The sequence below is a fragment of the Monodon monoceros genome, unplaced genomic scaffold (genome assembly GCF_005190385.1).
Source record: "Monodon monoceros isolate NGI ecotype Baffin Bay Population unplaced genomic scaffold, NGI_Narwhal_1 Super_Scaffold_19, whole genome shotgun sequence".
NCBI lineage: Eukaryota > Metazoa > Chordata > Mammalia > Artiodactyla > Monodontidae > Monodon > Monodon monoceros.
In genome coordinates, this window is record NW_021703775.1 from 24,779,065 (window position 1) to 24,794,789 (window position 15,725).

The following is a 15,725-nucleotide window of genomic DNA, read 5'->3' on the forward strand; positions in this document are numbered from 1 at the left end:
AATGAAATTAGAACCCTCCCTAACACCATACACAAAAATAAACTCAAAATGGATGTAAAGGTAAGACCAGACACTATAAAAATCTTAGAGGAAAACATAGGCAGAACACTCTTTGACATAAATCACAGCGAGATCTTTTTTGATCCACCTCCTAGAGTAATGGAAATAAAAACAAAAATAAACAAATGGGACCTAATGAAACTTAAAAGTTTTTGCACAGCCAAGGAAACAATGAACAAGATGAAAAGAAAACCCTCAGAATGGGAGAATGTATTTGCAAATGAATCAATGGACAAAGGATTAATCTCCAAAATATATAAATAACTCATGCAGCTCAATATTAATAAAACAAATAACCCAATCAAAAAATGGGCAGAAGACCTAAATAGACATTTCTCCAAAGAAGACATACAGATGGGCAAGAAGCACCCGAAAAGCTGCTCAACATCACTAATTATTAGAGAAATGCAAATCAAAACCACAATGAGGTATTACCTTACACCAGTTAGAATGGGCATCATCAGAAAATCTACAAACAACAAATGCTGGAGAGGGTGTGGAGTAAAGGGAACCCTCTTGCACTGTTGGTGGGAATATAAATTGATACAGCCACTACGGAGAACAGTATGGAGGTTCCTTTGAAAACTAAAAATAGAATTACCATGTGACCCAGCAATCCCACTACTGGGCATACACCTAGAGAAAACCATAATTCAAAAAGACACATGCACCCTGATGTTCCTTGCAGCACTATTTACAATAGCCAGGTCATGGAAGCAACCTAAATGCCCATCAACAGATGAATGGATAAATAAGATGTGGTACATATATACAATGGAATATTACTCAGCCATAAAAAAGAATGAAATTGGGTCACTGGTAGAGACGTGGATGGTTCTAGAGACTGTCATACAGAGTGAAGTGAGCCAGAAAGAGAAAAACAAATATCGTATATTAATGTATATATGTGGAGCCTAGAAAAATGGTACAGATGAACCAGTTCGCAGGGCAGAAATAGAGACACAGTGTAGAGAAGAAACGTATGGACACCAAGGGGGGAAAGTGGTGGTGCTGATGGTGGTGGTTGGGTGAATTGGGAGATTGGGATTGACATGTATACACTAATATGTATAAAATAGATAACTAATAAGAACCTACTGTATAAAAAAATAAATAAAATTAAATTAAAATATTAAAATATATATATATCACTGGGTGACTTTTCTCCAGTGAAAAGAAGCTGGCTCTGTGGTCACAGTCCTGCATTCTAATCTCAGCTCCTCATTTTACCAGCTGTGAATTTCGGAAAGTTAATTAAATTCTAAGCTTTGGTTTCCTTATCTACAAAATGGGATTATGATAGTATCTACCTAATCATTTGTTTTGAGGATTAAAGAAGATAATGCCAGTAAAGTGCATGGCACTGTGCTATTCACTCAATAAAATCTAACTTCCAGTTCGGCTATTAATACTATCATTAATGTTATTATGAACACAGTGACCTAGAGTAAAACCCTCAAAATATTAGCTGTTCTTCTTCTTCTTATTATTATTATTATCAGGAATGCTGAGGCTTTGCATTAAACTCACATCAGGGGGAAAGGCCTATAACTAGCCAGACATGCCAAGGACCATCTGAGAAAAAATACTCTTTCTCCAAATTCAAATAACTTATTAAAATGTCCAACTTACAATGAGCTTCATCTTAAACAGAATAGGATAAGTTGTGCTGTTGTAAGAAACCTCAAAATCTGTGGTTTAACACTGCAAAGGTTTGTTTCTTTCTCATATTCCAATCAGACTCAAATCATTTGGTATCTGTCCTCCAAGTGGTAACTCAGAGACCCAGACAGCTTCCATCTGGAGATATATATTTAAGGACCAGGCCTAGAAGTAGCTTAAACTTTGTGGCTCTCACCTACTGATCTTAATTCTAGGATAAGTTTTATCTCTCTCCAAGATAATTATGCTTATATCCGTGAAGCCATTTGTCATTTAGGATAGATTGTCTCATTAACCATGACGATGGTTCTCATCTGAATGTACTAGTTGGTCTATGTCCCTGCACCAAAATTGACCCTAAGTTTAAATCTGACAAGTATGTATTGAGCAGTAAAATCACCTCCTTTATTCTAGAGAATATACTTCCATTAATGCAGCCTAAGATTTCATTTTCTCTTTGGAGGGAGAGGTAAGCAATATTGAACTTAACATCAACTAAAATTGCTGTAGGTATACAACAGATTCAGTTCCCTCTGATCAGTGTTTCTTCTTCTCTTTTCATTCTGAATAGGAATCTCCATTATGGAAAAAGTCCATAAGAAAAACATAAGTTGAAGAGATTTGCTTTCTCTACTTTATCCATTAACATATCACCCATCCATCCAATGCAGGTGGATAGCCTTATCATCAAAGCTTATTAATGGCAAATGCTGAGAAATGTAACCGTCAAGGCTTGACCAACCCTATTATTTCTTGAACTGACCCCTTCCATCCACCTTGTTGCAGGTACCACATCTGTGTGACTGTGTTGATCTACTTCTTCCCCCTGCTGGTGATAGGCTATGCGTACACTGTAGTGGGTATCACACTGTGGGCCAGCGAGATCCCTGGGGACTCCTCTGACCGTTACCACGAGCAAGTCTCTGCCAAGCGCAAGGTGAGCAAAGGGCAGGCAGCACTTAACCCACCCTGGCATAGGTGACAGACCGGCAAGCTTATGAGCCCCAGAGGCTCAGGAGACCCAGAGGCAGCAGGCACAAAACATCCCTGGGTCCTGGGAACAATAGAAGGGAGTGGAGGAAAGGGGAAGGGAGGGGAGGGAAGAGATCTTTCTTCAATGTTTTCGTAACCTAGGCCTGCCTGTACAGGCATAAGCCACCTCACTCTCGCCTTAAGGCTAATGGAAAACTGTCAAGTCATTAAAACACAAACACACATATTTAACTACAAAAGCATGAAGAGTTATTCAGTTCTCTTTTATTATTAAAATTTGACAAAATAGTACATTTACTTGGTTCAAACACCAAAAAATACTAAAAGAAACAAAATTATGGTGATGGAGAACAGACTAGGAGTTGCCAGGATTAGTACTGGGGGAAGAGTCTGTCTACAAAGGGACAACATGAGTGAGTTTCTTTGTGATGATGGAGCAGCTATGTATCCTGATTGCTGTGGGTTTTTCACTTATCTCTGCATATGATAAAATTTCATAGAACTATACACCAAAAAAAAAATGCATGTAAAAACTGGCAAAATCCAAATGCAGTCCGTTAATAGTACCGCGCTATCATCAGTTTCCTGACTTTGATCATGTGGCCTAGTTATGTAAGATGATATCATTGGGGGAAGCTGTGTGATGGGTACCTGGGAACTCTCTGACCTATCTTTGCAACTTCTTGGGAGTCTTAAATTATTCGAAAATTAAAAGTCAAAAAATATATTGAGTCTTACCATGAAAGGTCTCCCTCCTTTCTAGGTCCTCCATCTACACAGTTCCCAAATGTGTATGCACACACACACACACACACACACACACACACAGTATGATAACCACAGTTGTTGTTAATCCTTTCAGATATTGTAATGCATTTATAAGCCAAATAAATATATATTCTTTTCTTTCTTACACAAATAGTAAATACACGCTGTTCTTCCTCTTATTTTTAAATTTAACAATATCCACAAAATCTTCAAAAATCAATATAGAAAGAGATTTCTTATTCTTTATTTTTCTCTTTTGGTACTTCTTTGCATAGTATTTCATTGTATGGATGCTAGATAGCTTTTCTTTTTTATTGAAATACAGTTGACTTACAATAGTATATTAATTTCAGGTGTATTACATAATGATTTGACATTTGCATCCACTAGCACCACAATAATTCTAGTAACGATCTGTCCCCATACAAAGTTATTAAAATGTTACTGTCCATATTCTTTATGCTGCTTATTACATCCCCATGACTTATTTAAGGTTTGTACCCCTTAATCCCCTTCACCCATTTCACCCACCTACCCATCCCCCTTCTTTCTGGCAACCACCCTTTTATTCTCTACATCTTTATGAGTCTGCTTTTGTTTTGTTTGTTTCTTTGTTTTGTTTTCTAGATTCCACATATAAGTGAGATGATGTGATATTTGACTTTCTCTTAGGATAATACCCTCTATATTCATCCATGTTGTCCCAAATGACAAGATTTCATTTTTTAATGTCTGGGTAATATTCCATTGTATGTGTGTGTGTATATATATACATAAAATATATTTTTATACCCATTCCTCTATCAATGGACACTTAGGTTGCTTCCATATCTTGGCTATTGTAAATAATGCTCCTATAAACATCAGGGTACTTGTATCTTTTCAAAGTGTTTTTGTTTCCTTTGGACAAATACCCAGGGGTGTAGTTGCTGGATCGTATGGTAGTTCTCTTTTCAATTTGTTGAGGAATCTCCATACTGTTTTCCAGAATGGCTGCACCAATTTACATTTCCACCAACAGTTTACAAAGGCTCATTTTTCTCCACATCCTTGCCAATGCTTGTTATCTGCTGTCTTTGTGATATAGCCATTCTGACACATGTGAAGTGATATCTCATTGTGGTTTTGGTTTGATGAGTGATGTTGGGTATCTTTACATGTGCCTTTTGGCCATCTGTATGCCTTATTTGGAAAAACATCTCTTCAGGTCCCTGCCATTTTTTAATGCAGTTGTTTGGTTTTTTTGATGTTGAGTGATATTAGTTCTTTGTATATTTTAGATATTAATCCCCTATCAGATATATTATTTGCAAATATCCAGTAAGCTGCCTTTTTGTTTTGTTTATAGTTTCCTTCACTGTGCAAAAGCTTTTCACTTTGATGTAGTCCCATTTGTTAATTTTTGCTCTTGTTTCCCTTGCCTGAGGAGACAAATTTTTTTTAAAAAATGCTAATACCAGTGTCAAAAAGGGTGCTTCCTGTTTTCTTCTAGAAGTTTTGTGGTTTCAGGTCTTCCATTTAAGTTTTTAATCCAGTTTGAATTTATTTTTATATATGATGTGAGAATGTAATCCTGTTTTATTTTTTTGCATGTAGCAGTCAACTTTTCCCAACATGGTTTTTTGAAGAGGCTGTATTTTCCCCACTATAATTCTTGCCTCCTTTGTCATAGATTAATTGACCATATGGGTGTGGGTTTATTTCTGGGATCTCTATTCTGTTCTTTTGAGCTCTGTGTCTGTTTTGTGCCAGTACCATATTGTTTTGATTACTGTAGTTTTAGTATGTTTTTGAAACCAAGAGCATAATGCCTCCAGCTTTGTTCTTCTTTCTCAAGATTGTTATGGCTACTTGGGGTTTTTTGTGTTTCTGTATAAGTTTTAGAATTTTTTGTTGTAGTTCTGTGAAATTGCCTTTGGTATTTTGATAGATTGCATTGAATCTGTAGGTTGCCTTGGGTAGTATGGTCATTTTAACAATATTAATTCTTCCAATCTGTGAGCATGCTATATTTTGGTTTTTGCTTGTGTCCCCTTCAATTTATTTTATCAGTGCCTTATAGTTTTCCAAGTACAAGTTGTCTACCTCCTTGGTTAGGTTTATTCTTAGGTATTTTATTCTTTTTGATGCAGTTGTAAATGGGACTGTTTTCTTAATTTCTCATTCTGATATTTCAGTGTTAGTATATAGAAATGCAACAGATTTCTGTATATTAATTTTGTATCCTGAAACTTTATTGAATTTGTTTATTAGTTCTAATAGTTTTTTGGTGGCTTCTTTAGGATATTCAATGTATAGTATCCTGTCATCTGCAAACAGTGACAGTTTGAATTCTTTCTTTCTAATTTGGATATCTTTTATTTCTTTTTCTTGTCTGATTGCTTTGAATAGAGCTCTCAATACTACATTGAATAAAAAGGGTGAGAGTGGGCAACCTTTTCTTGTTCCTGATCTTAGAGGAAATGCTTTCACCTTTTCACCACTGAATATGATGTTAGCTATGGGTTTGTCACATATGGCCTTTATATGTTGAGGTATGTTCCCTCTATACCCACTTTGTTGAGAGTTTTTGTCATAAAAAGATAATGAATTCTGTCAAAAGTTTTTTCTATATTTATGAAAATGATCATATGATTTTTATTCTTCAATTTGTTAGTGTGATGTAACACATTGACTAATTTGCTGATGTTGAAACATCCTTGCATCCCAGGCACAAATTCCACTCAATCATGGTGTATGATCCTTTTAAGGTATTGTTGAATTCTGTTTGCTAATATTTTGTTGAGGATTTTGCATCCATGTTCATCAGTTATATTGGTCTGTAATGTACTTATTGCCATTTTGTTGTTTTCTGGTTGTTTTTATAGTTCTTTTTTCTTCTCTTTTTTGCTCTCTTCCCTTGTGGTTTAATGTCTGCCTTTAATGTTATGTTTGGATTCCTTTCTCTTTTTTCATGTGTATCTATTAGAGATTTTTTTGGTTTGTGGTTACCATGATGTTTGTATATAGCAAACTATATATACATACACATGTGATTTTTTTTTTTTTGGCTGCGTTGCATCTTCATTGCTACATGCAGACTTTCTCTAGTTGTGGGTTGTGGGGATTACTCTTCGTTGTGATGTGAGGGCTTCTCACTGCAGTGGCTTCTCTTGTTGTGGATCATGGGCTCTAGGTGAGCAGGCTTCAGTAGTTGTGGCATGCAACCTCAGTAGTTGTGGCTCACGGGCTCTAGAGTGCAGGCTCAGTAATTGTGGTGCATGGGCTCTGTGGCATGTGGGATCTTCCCAGGCCAGGGCTCGAACCTGTGTCCCCCACATTGGCAGGCAGATTCTTAACCACTGCACCAAAGGGAAGTCCCACATGTGATTATTTTTAAGTTGGTGACCACTTAAGTCTGAACACATTCTAACCACCCTTCATTTTTATTTGCCCCCCTCACATTTAATGTTTTTGACATCATATTTTACATCTTTTTGTTTTGTGTATCCCTTAACTACTTATTGTGGATATAGATGATTTTACTACTTTTGTCTTTAATCTTCCTACTAACTTTATAAGTGGTTGATCTACTATCTTTATTGTATGTTTGCTTTAACCAATGAGATTTTTCCTCTCATAATTTTCATATTTCTGGTTGTGGTCTTTTCTTTTCCCCTTAGAGAAGTCCCTTTAACATTTCTCGTTAAGCCAGTTTAGTGGTGCTGAATTCTTTTAGCTGTTGCTTGTCTTAAAATTTGTATCTCTCCTTCAAATCTGAATGATAGTCTTGCCAGATAGAGTATTCTTGGTTGCATGTTTTATCCTTTCATCACTTTGAATATATGGTGCCACTCCCTTCTGGCCTGCAAAATTTCTACTGAAAAGTCAGCTGACAGTCTTATGGGAGTTCCCATGTGTATAACTATTTGTTTCCTCTTGCTGCTCTTAATATTCTCTCTTTATCTTTAATATATGCCATATTAATATAATGTGTATTGGTGTGGACTGCTTTTGGTTCATCTTGTTTGGGACTTTTTGTGCTTCTTGGACATGGATGTCTGTTCCCTTTCCCAGATTGGGGAACTTTTCAGCTATTATTCCTTCAAATAAGTTCTTTGATGCTTTCTCTCTCTCTTATCCTTCTTGGACCCCTATGATGCAAATATTTGTATAGTTTGGTTGTCCCAGAGGTCTCTTAAACTACACTCATTTTTTTGTTAATTATTTTCTTTTTTAATTTTTTGTTCAGCTTGGGTGTCTTCCAGTTTGCTGATCCAGTCCTCTGTATCACCTAATCCACTGTTGATTCCTTCTAGTGAATTTTTTATTTCAGTTATTGTATTCTTCAGCTCAATTTGGTTCTTCTTTATATTTTCTAATTTTATTTAAATTCTCATTGTGTTTATCCATTCTTCTCTCAAGTTCATTGAGCATATTTATTATCATTACTTTGAAATCTTTTTCAAGTAGATTGCTTATCTCCACCTCATTTAGTTCTTTTTCTGAGGTTTTGTCTTGTGCCTTTGTTGAAAACATATTCCTCTGTCTCCTCAAATTGTGTGTATTTATTTCTCTGTGCTTATTTCTATGCATTAGGTAAGTTGGTTACATGTTCTGATCTTGGAGAAGTGGCCTTGTGTTGGAGCTGTCCTGTGGGGCCCAGCAGCACACTCTCCTCTGATCAACAGAGCTATATGCTCTAGGGGTGCCCCCTATGTGTGCTGTGTGGGCCGTTCTGTTGTGGTGGGACTGACTACTGTGGGCATGTTGGTAGGTGGGGCTGGCCCCCAGCCCAGTTCACTGCCGACACTGCCTTGTGACTGTTGGCGCACTTGTGCACAGGGCCAGGTCCTGGGGCAGCTGGCTGTGGGTCTATGAGGGCCCTGGGGCTGGTACCAGCCCACTGATGGGTGGGTAACCTCCCAGAGCTAATAGACTAAAAGAAGAAGAACTCCAAAATGGCATTTGCCAAAACCAGTGTCCTCATGGTAGAATAAGCTCCCCAAAACAGCTGCCACTGGTGTTTTTGTCCCCAGGGATGTTCCCAATTGCCTCCTTCTTCTCCAGGAGGCTCTTCAAGGTCAGCAAGTGGGTCTGGCTCAGGCTCCTCTCAAATCACTGCCTCTGTGCTGAGACTCAGAGCATGTGAGACTTTTTGTGCACTCTTTAAGAGCAGAATCTCTGTTTCCTACAGCTCTCTAGCCCTCCTGTGTGCAAGCCCTGCTTGCCTTCAAAGCAAGAGATTCTGAGGGTTTGTCTTCCCAGTGCATACCCCGCTGATGTGGGGCTCAGACCTCTTGCTCCTTGAGGAGGACCTCTACAATTGTGATCATCCTTCCATTTGGGGGTGACCTCCCCAGGGTTATGGGTCTTGACTATATTGCATCTCTGTCCCTCCTATCCATCTCATTGTGATTCCTTATTTATATCTTTAGTTCAAGAAAATCTTTTCTGCTAGTCTTCAGGTCGTTCTCATTAATAGTTTCTCTGTAACTAGTTGGTGTGCCCATGGGAGGAGGTGAGCTCAGTGTCTTCCTACTCCACTATCTTGGCCACACCTCTCTTAGGTCATTTTTTCTCTGAAGGTTTCTTGGGAATAAAAAGGAATGGGTTATATCACCCAGTATTCATAAAACCATTTTATTAATATCCCCTTTAAACATCTGACACTCCCTGGCTGCAGCTGTCCAAATCCCACCCCTTCTCTTTCCCTCTCCCTGAGTCTTCACACCTAGAAGCCTGCTCTGGCTCATGGCCCCTTTCCCCCTGCTGCTTCCTCCCCATTCCTGGGTCTTTTCCTCCTGAACACCCATTCCCCTTTGCTCATTAATCTGGTCTCCCTTGGCTTCTCCAGTCATTGTCCAGAAGTATGGTACAACACAGAAGTTCTCAAACATGAGTGCACATCAGAACAATCAGAAGGGCTTGTCAAAGTCTGAATTCTGGGTCCCACACTCAAACTTTTTGATTCAGTTAGCCTGGAATGGGGTCCAAGAATTTGCATTTCTGACAAGTACTCAAGTTATGGCCATGTTGCTGGTCCTGGGGCCACCCTCTGAGAATCACTGACATAACCAAAGTCCTTTGGTACTACATATAAATGGTCCTTCCTCCACCTTGAAAGGTGTTATTATAATTACTTTACACTCCATATCACACTGTGCACAGTCAGGGGGCAGGATAAGAGAGAAAATAACCATGAGAAAGGGAGGAGGTGCTGATGGTCTCACCTGTCTCACCCTCTCGCCAGGTGGTTAAGATGATGATTATTGTCGTATGCACCTTTGCCATCTGCTGGCTGCCCTTCCACATCTTCTTCCTCCTGCCTTACATCAACCCTGATCTCTACCTGGAGAAGTTTATTCAGCAGGTTTACCTGGCCATCATGTGGCTGGCCATGAGCTCTACAATGTACAACCCCATCATCTACTGCTGCCTCAATGACAGGTAAGAACCCCATCCCCCATACTCTCTCCAGGACAAGAAACTAACCATCACACTGTTCAATCCCTGCTGACTGAACCACGATGATTAGTGCTCTGTAGTCTTTACCACTCCCTCTTGTCTCACAGCTGGCTTTCCTCATTTAGGTTGGCTACTTGGGGACTACAAAGACAAATGGTCTTCTTGTCACCATGCAGGAATATGAGCCCTGAGGAGACTTTTTTTTCTTTTCCAAGATGAACCAGAAATCCATGTTTTTATGTGAAATCTTCTGACTTTTAAACACTTGTTACTAAATCAGTAGTAGAGGGTGGGGTGCAGGGGCAGATTTAAAAAACCTCTGTGATTAATGTATATAAAGCAGGTTGCAAGCTGGATCAAGTTCATGAAGTTCTCAATCTGCTCTATGGATTCCATGCACAGAGGGTTGTCCATGCAGACAGAGAGAAAGAGAATCAGAGAGAGAGAGAGAGTCAGAGAATGATAGTGAGAGAGAGACTGAGAGAGAACAAGAGAGAAAGAGAGAGATTGATGCCCCGAGAATAATTATCCACCACATGGCATCTTTTCCCTTCTCTGGTCTCTCATTTTCTTCTTCCCATCCCATCATAAAATCTGGGCAGCTTTGTCCAGTTTCTTCCAGCACTTCCAGCAGGACAGGGTAAGCAAAAAGAAGTCAGAGCCTCAAAGGCCTGATTCTGCCTTTACTTGGCCACAGGGGCCAGGAGAGCCTTCCCTGAAGTGGAAGCCAACCTCAGACAAGTAAGAGAAGGGAGAGCCATCTAGAATGATGTTCAGTAATAGGGAATTCACCACTGTGTGCAGAGTCCCCAAGAGGCAGCTGGTATGCCATGGTGGCAGCTCACTCATCCGGAGCACCATCTCAGCCTCTGTGAAAAAGGAGGCAGGAGAAGGAGGGGGAAGGAAAAAAGGCTTGTCACATTTATAGCCAACAGTTATCAGTCTATAACATGTCTTCTCTGAATGAGACACTCAGGTGCTATGAATTTGGGGACAGATGTTCCCTGGGACTTGTCCAAATGGTCTTGCTTGTCTAACTCATGGATTTATCTTTCTTCTAGGAGCCTCACAACATACCTAAACACTTCTAAGTTTAATCTCCCAAAAGCTGATTCTGAAGGGACATGATTGGCAGAAAGTCAGTGGGTTACTTGAAGGAAAGGACTGAGTCTTGACACAGTATTGTGCATATAGTAAACACTTGGTGAATGTTTTTACTGATGTTGAATTGACCCAAAATCAGCTGGCCCTGAACCAGTGGAGGCAGTATATTTCAACAGCCACCCTAAGTACAGACATGCATTTCACATGAATTTGGGTTCTAGTCCTGGATTTAACCTTGATCACTGACCTTTGAATCTTTTTGCCCTTAGCATCTTCAGCTGTCAATTAATTAAAAAAAATAATAACACAGTGTCTCATTTGGGTATGTCCACGTATTAAAGAGCTACCACAATGATGGGAACACCCTCTGAAAGCAGGCCATACGCAAGGATTACCTCTCCTTCTACTCTCTCTTCAGGTTCCGTCTGGGCTTCAAGCAAGCCTTTCAGTGCTGCCCTTTCATCAGTGCTGGTGACTATGAGGGGCTCGAAATGAAATCCACTAGGTACCTCCAGACGCAGGGCAGTGTGTATAAAGTCAGCCGCCTGGAGACCACTGTCTCCACAGTGGTGGGGGCCCATGAGGAAGACCTGGAGGAAGGCCCCAAGGCCATGCCCTCATCCCTGGACAAGACCTCCAATGACTCCTCTCGCAGCGACTCTAAGACCACGATGGAGAACTTCAGCTTCTACTCCAACATGCTCTCCTAGACTATGGGGCGTTCAGTAGGCGCAGTCACCTTTGCCTTTGTCTTGCTTCATTTCATGCATGGATAAATCCTCAATATAGAGACCATAAGAAACACTTTTGCGGCTTGTGAAAAGGTCAGAATAGTTTAGGAAAAACATTCCATTCTGGAGTCAAAAACCTGCATTCTTCTATGTCTTTGCCACCCACATGCTGTGTGACCCAAAACAAATCATCGAACTTCTCTGAGCCTGTACAATGGGAAGGTTAGACTCGATTTTCTCTACAGTCCATTCCAAGATTCTAGAATTAACTTTAATTGCATGTTGGCACTCATTTCAGGCTAATTCCTGCAATGCAGCAAAAGATCCAACTGATCTGTTTGCCTAGAGCTGCTATCTTATTTCAATAAAGGTGTTCTCAGTCTTGCTTAGATTATTTTCCTTTAGCTGGTGGCTCATACTGCATCAGCCTCTGCTTGATAAGGTGAACAAAAGGAGGAACCACATAAAATCTGAATGAAAGATGTAACACTCTCTTCTAAAGACCCATGAAAAGAAGGCATACTTCTGCCCCTTTTTGGCATCTCAATATTTCAGTATGGGATTGAGAGCCTCAAGTTTATCTGCATTATGTCCCCAGTGACTGTCCTGAGCAATCAATGCTGATAGAATATGTCCACTGATACTAGTTAATGTCTGTTATGAACCAAGACTCAGGAGGACTGTGCAATACTTAATCTATCTGACCCTCTCTTTCCTTATTTGTAAAACTATGAGCTGAACTACATCTAGGTGTCCTTTTGAATGTTAACATTCATTGGTTCAATGATTGTATGTCTTTTTTTTTTGTTCAACAAAAAATTTGTAGTCTCAGGAAGAATAGAAGGAGTAAGTCCAGCAAATTAATACCTAGAGATGTAGCAACTGCTAAGACCATGTATCAGTATCCATATATGACATTCTCTGATTTATCCTAAAACTGTGAGCACTTTCCTTCTCCTGAAGATTTTGGCCTTTGACAGAGCAGAGGACTTCATGTCAAATCCTACATCTCTCTATAAGGATTTAACAGGCTAAGTCTCCCAGCTGGAGAATGCCACCAGGGAAGAAAAACATGTAGGCTCCCTGCTCTGGACTTTTGGGTATCTTAGGGCAGGGGCACTCACCTAGATTTTTAGCTTTATACTAGCATAAGGCATGAGTTCAGATGCCCAGTGACTGAGGAGGCTGCACCCTGCAACAACACTTGTGGGAAGAGGCCACCTTGCATCTTCCCTTTAGACTCTCTGAATCTCCCCTTCCTGCCACCAGCTTTGCTGGCCTCCTGTCTAAAAGAGGTGGGATGATTGATCAACCCTACAGAAGAGTCAGTTGACAGAGAGTCATGAACTTAAAGCTTCGTGTCCTGACAGTTTTGGGGTTATAGCAGGTGAGTGTACAGTTTCTTTCTGTCTCCCAGATCTGTGCTTTGTCCAGATGTGGCTGAAAGCAGAAACCTCATGTAACTACCATAAATGCCTTCTTCGTGGTTTGAAGAATGCATGCACATATTCTGCATCCATCATGTTCAGGGAGAACTGTGCTGCACATAGGGTTTACAGCCGTTACCAGCTGTGCTGGCCCTAACCCTACCAGGGCATTGACAGGCCAGGAAGAAGCTATATAGCAACAGTATAAGCCAGAAAGATATCCTCCAAAGCAGCATGAGAAGGATTAAATAAACTAAGAAAACCAGCTCAGTGCAAATATATGAATGGAACACATAATTTAGGGGTAACAAAAGTCAGTGCCCAAAGCATTAGTCTTACTTCTGATAAAGAATCATGCCATGTATGGATTATTCACTTCAGAGGGATGTAAAGAACTGGCATGATTATGAGAAGTACCTAAGAAGAAAGTGTTAATGAGTAGGGGACATCCCCTCTATGGAAGAGGTTAGAGTTGAATTCAACAAGGTTTATTGAGCACTTGCTCTGGACTTGGCCCTGAGCTGGGGACACACAGCTCCTTCTGTTCTTGAGGAGCCTACCAACAGGACATTGTTAACTCACCAGTCTTAGTGGGTCTAGGCTGCCCAGCAGGCATGGAGGAAGTTGAGAAGCATATTTTCCACAGGATTCTAAAGACCCACACTCAACATGGGTAATCGGGCCAAAGACCTTAAGATAGCCTTTTGCGATGAGAGCTCTCTGAGATAATTCCAAAGAGAGCACCAGCCAATCCAGGGGAACTGAAGGGGTGTGTTTGGACAGCATCATCACTGCACATAATAGGAGTGTACAGTTTCAAATATGGCAGAACGTTTCCTCTGAGAGAGCCCAGCAAGTCTTCCTCTGACCCACTCTCCAATACCCATTTAACTTATAAAATTGTTGTCTCCTCCCATGTGTGAGAAACACCATGATCTGCACTGTGCATTGGTCTCATTCTTATAGAAATCTGTCATCCTGTGTTATCTCCTAAGTGTTTTTCCTTGATATTCTGTTCAGTAGTAATAGAATATAAGGCATCATGGGGCTATCACTGTTATGTTACTTCTAAAATGTGGGATCCAGTTGCTGTCAATGAGCTATTTGTATTGTGCTGATTCCTCCTCATTCTTTCACAGAGAGAAGCTGATGTATATAATGGACTCACAGTAGTACCATAGCAACTGAGGGTTGGGGAGGGACACTACATGGCAAGAACTAAAGGATAGGGGTCCTTGTCTTCCTCACCTCCCACTGGAGTGCTAAGACATACTGGAATGTCCTTTCTCTTGGAAGGACTGAGAGGAACCCTTGGAAAAGGGGACTTGGGAGCTAACCTTATTGACCTGGTTTCAGGAAGAATCATGTAAGTGGAGAGGGTTGGTTCTTGAAGTTTCTATGTTTTCCAACCTGAGATCATAGAAAGAATCTCCATATAGAAATAAAGTATGTTTTTAACTGTCTCATGCCTCTGTCTCATCTCCAGGGAAACTAAGCAACCTACAAGACACTGAATGGGGTGGTACTATGAATCTTAATAAATTGCAAAGACCAAAGAATGGAACCCAACACCCAGAAAACTCCTAACTCTGTGACAAAATGGGTTGGCAAGATGTGGGAACTGTTTCCAGGTGGGAATCTGGGAAGGTAATATGGGAATGTATGAAGTGACCAACAGTGTCACCTATGAGTAGAGCTGTGTCAGTTCAGGTCCTCCTAGAAGCAGACACCAAGACAGAGTCAGAAGTGCAAGAGATGTATTGAGGGAACACTTGGGAAAGATAAGGGGTGAGGAAGGTAAGCAGGGGAGGCCTTGAGATCACTATGCAGATCTGACACCTGTGAAAAAAGGGGGAGGGTAAGATTGGGCAGGAGGAGCTTCCATATGAGGAGCAGCCCTGAGAAAGTCTCAGCTGGCCCACCAGTGTGCAAAGGGTGCCCAGAGAAAAGCCCCAGCGGGCAGAAATGGCCAGGCCTGGTACCCTCAACATGCTGGGTCACTGACTGGGAGCTCTCCTGGGAGAGGGTGGTCTGCTCTTGAACCCTGTGGTCATCCCTGAAATCACAGCAGCTGGAGGCAGGCAGCTGATGGCACACCCACTGCCGGGCCTCTCCTGAAGGGAGATCTGTACCATCACTTCCACAGCTTCCACCAGAGCTTTGGTCCAGCCCCCTCTGTTTGAAAACACATATCAGGAAACCCTGGGCAGTATTAGAAACTTCAATGGTTAATCTCTGTAAGCCCAGCAAACCTGAACGGAAGCCCAGAAAGTAGGGGCCACCCTGTACCACCTCACCCCTCAGGCATGCATCCTCAAAAGAGTGATGAGCAGCTGTCAGCAAACTTGCGATGACAAAGATTGTAAAGCCTTTACAAGAGGGAGTTTGGGGTTTTTTTTTAACATCTTTATTGGAGTATAATTGCTTTACAATGGTGTGTTAGTTTCTGCTTTATAAGAAAGTGAATCAGCTATACATATACATACATCCCCATATCTCCTCCCTCTTGCGTCTCCCTTCCTCCCACACTCCC

General features: G+C 40.8%; 1 protein-coding gene across 1 annotated transcript in view; it reads left to right on the forward strand.

Annotated features, from left to right (window-relative positions):
• Window positions 1-12,064, forward strand: part of TACR1 (tachykinin receptor 1) — a 94,394-nt gene extending 82,330 nt beyond the window's left edge. The window contains exons 3-5 of the mRNA XM_029232225.1: window positions 2,509-2,659; window positions 9,716-9,912; window positions 11,453-12,064. Of these exons, the coding sequence (XP_029088058.1) occupies window positions 2,509-2,659; window positions 9,716-9,912; window positions 11,453-11,744 (640 nt within the window). The 3' untranslated portion in view covers window positions 11,745-12,064. The remainder of the gene's footprint in view (window positions 1-2,508; window positions 2,660-9,715; window positions 9,913-11,452) is intronic.
• Window positions 12,065-15,725: the final 3,661 nt, after the last annotated feature.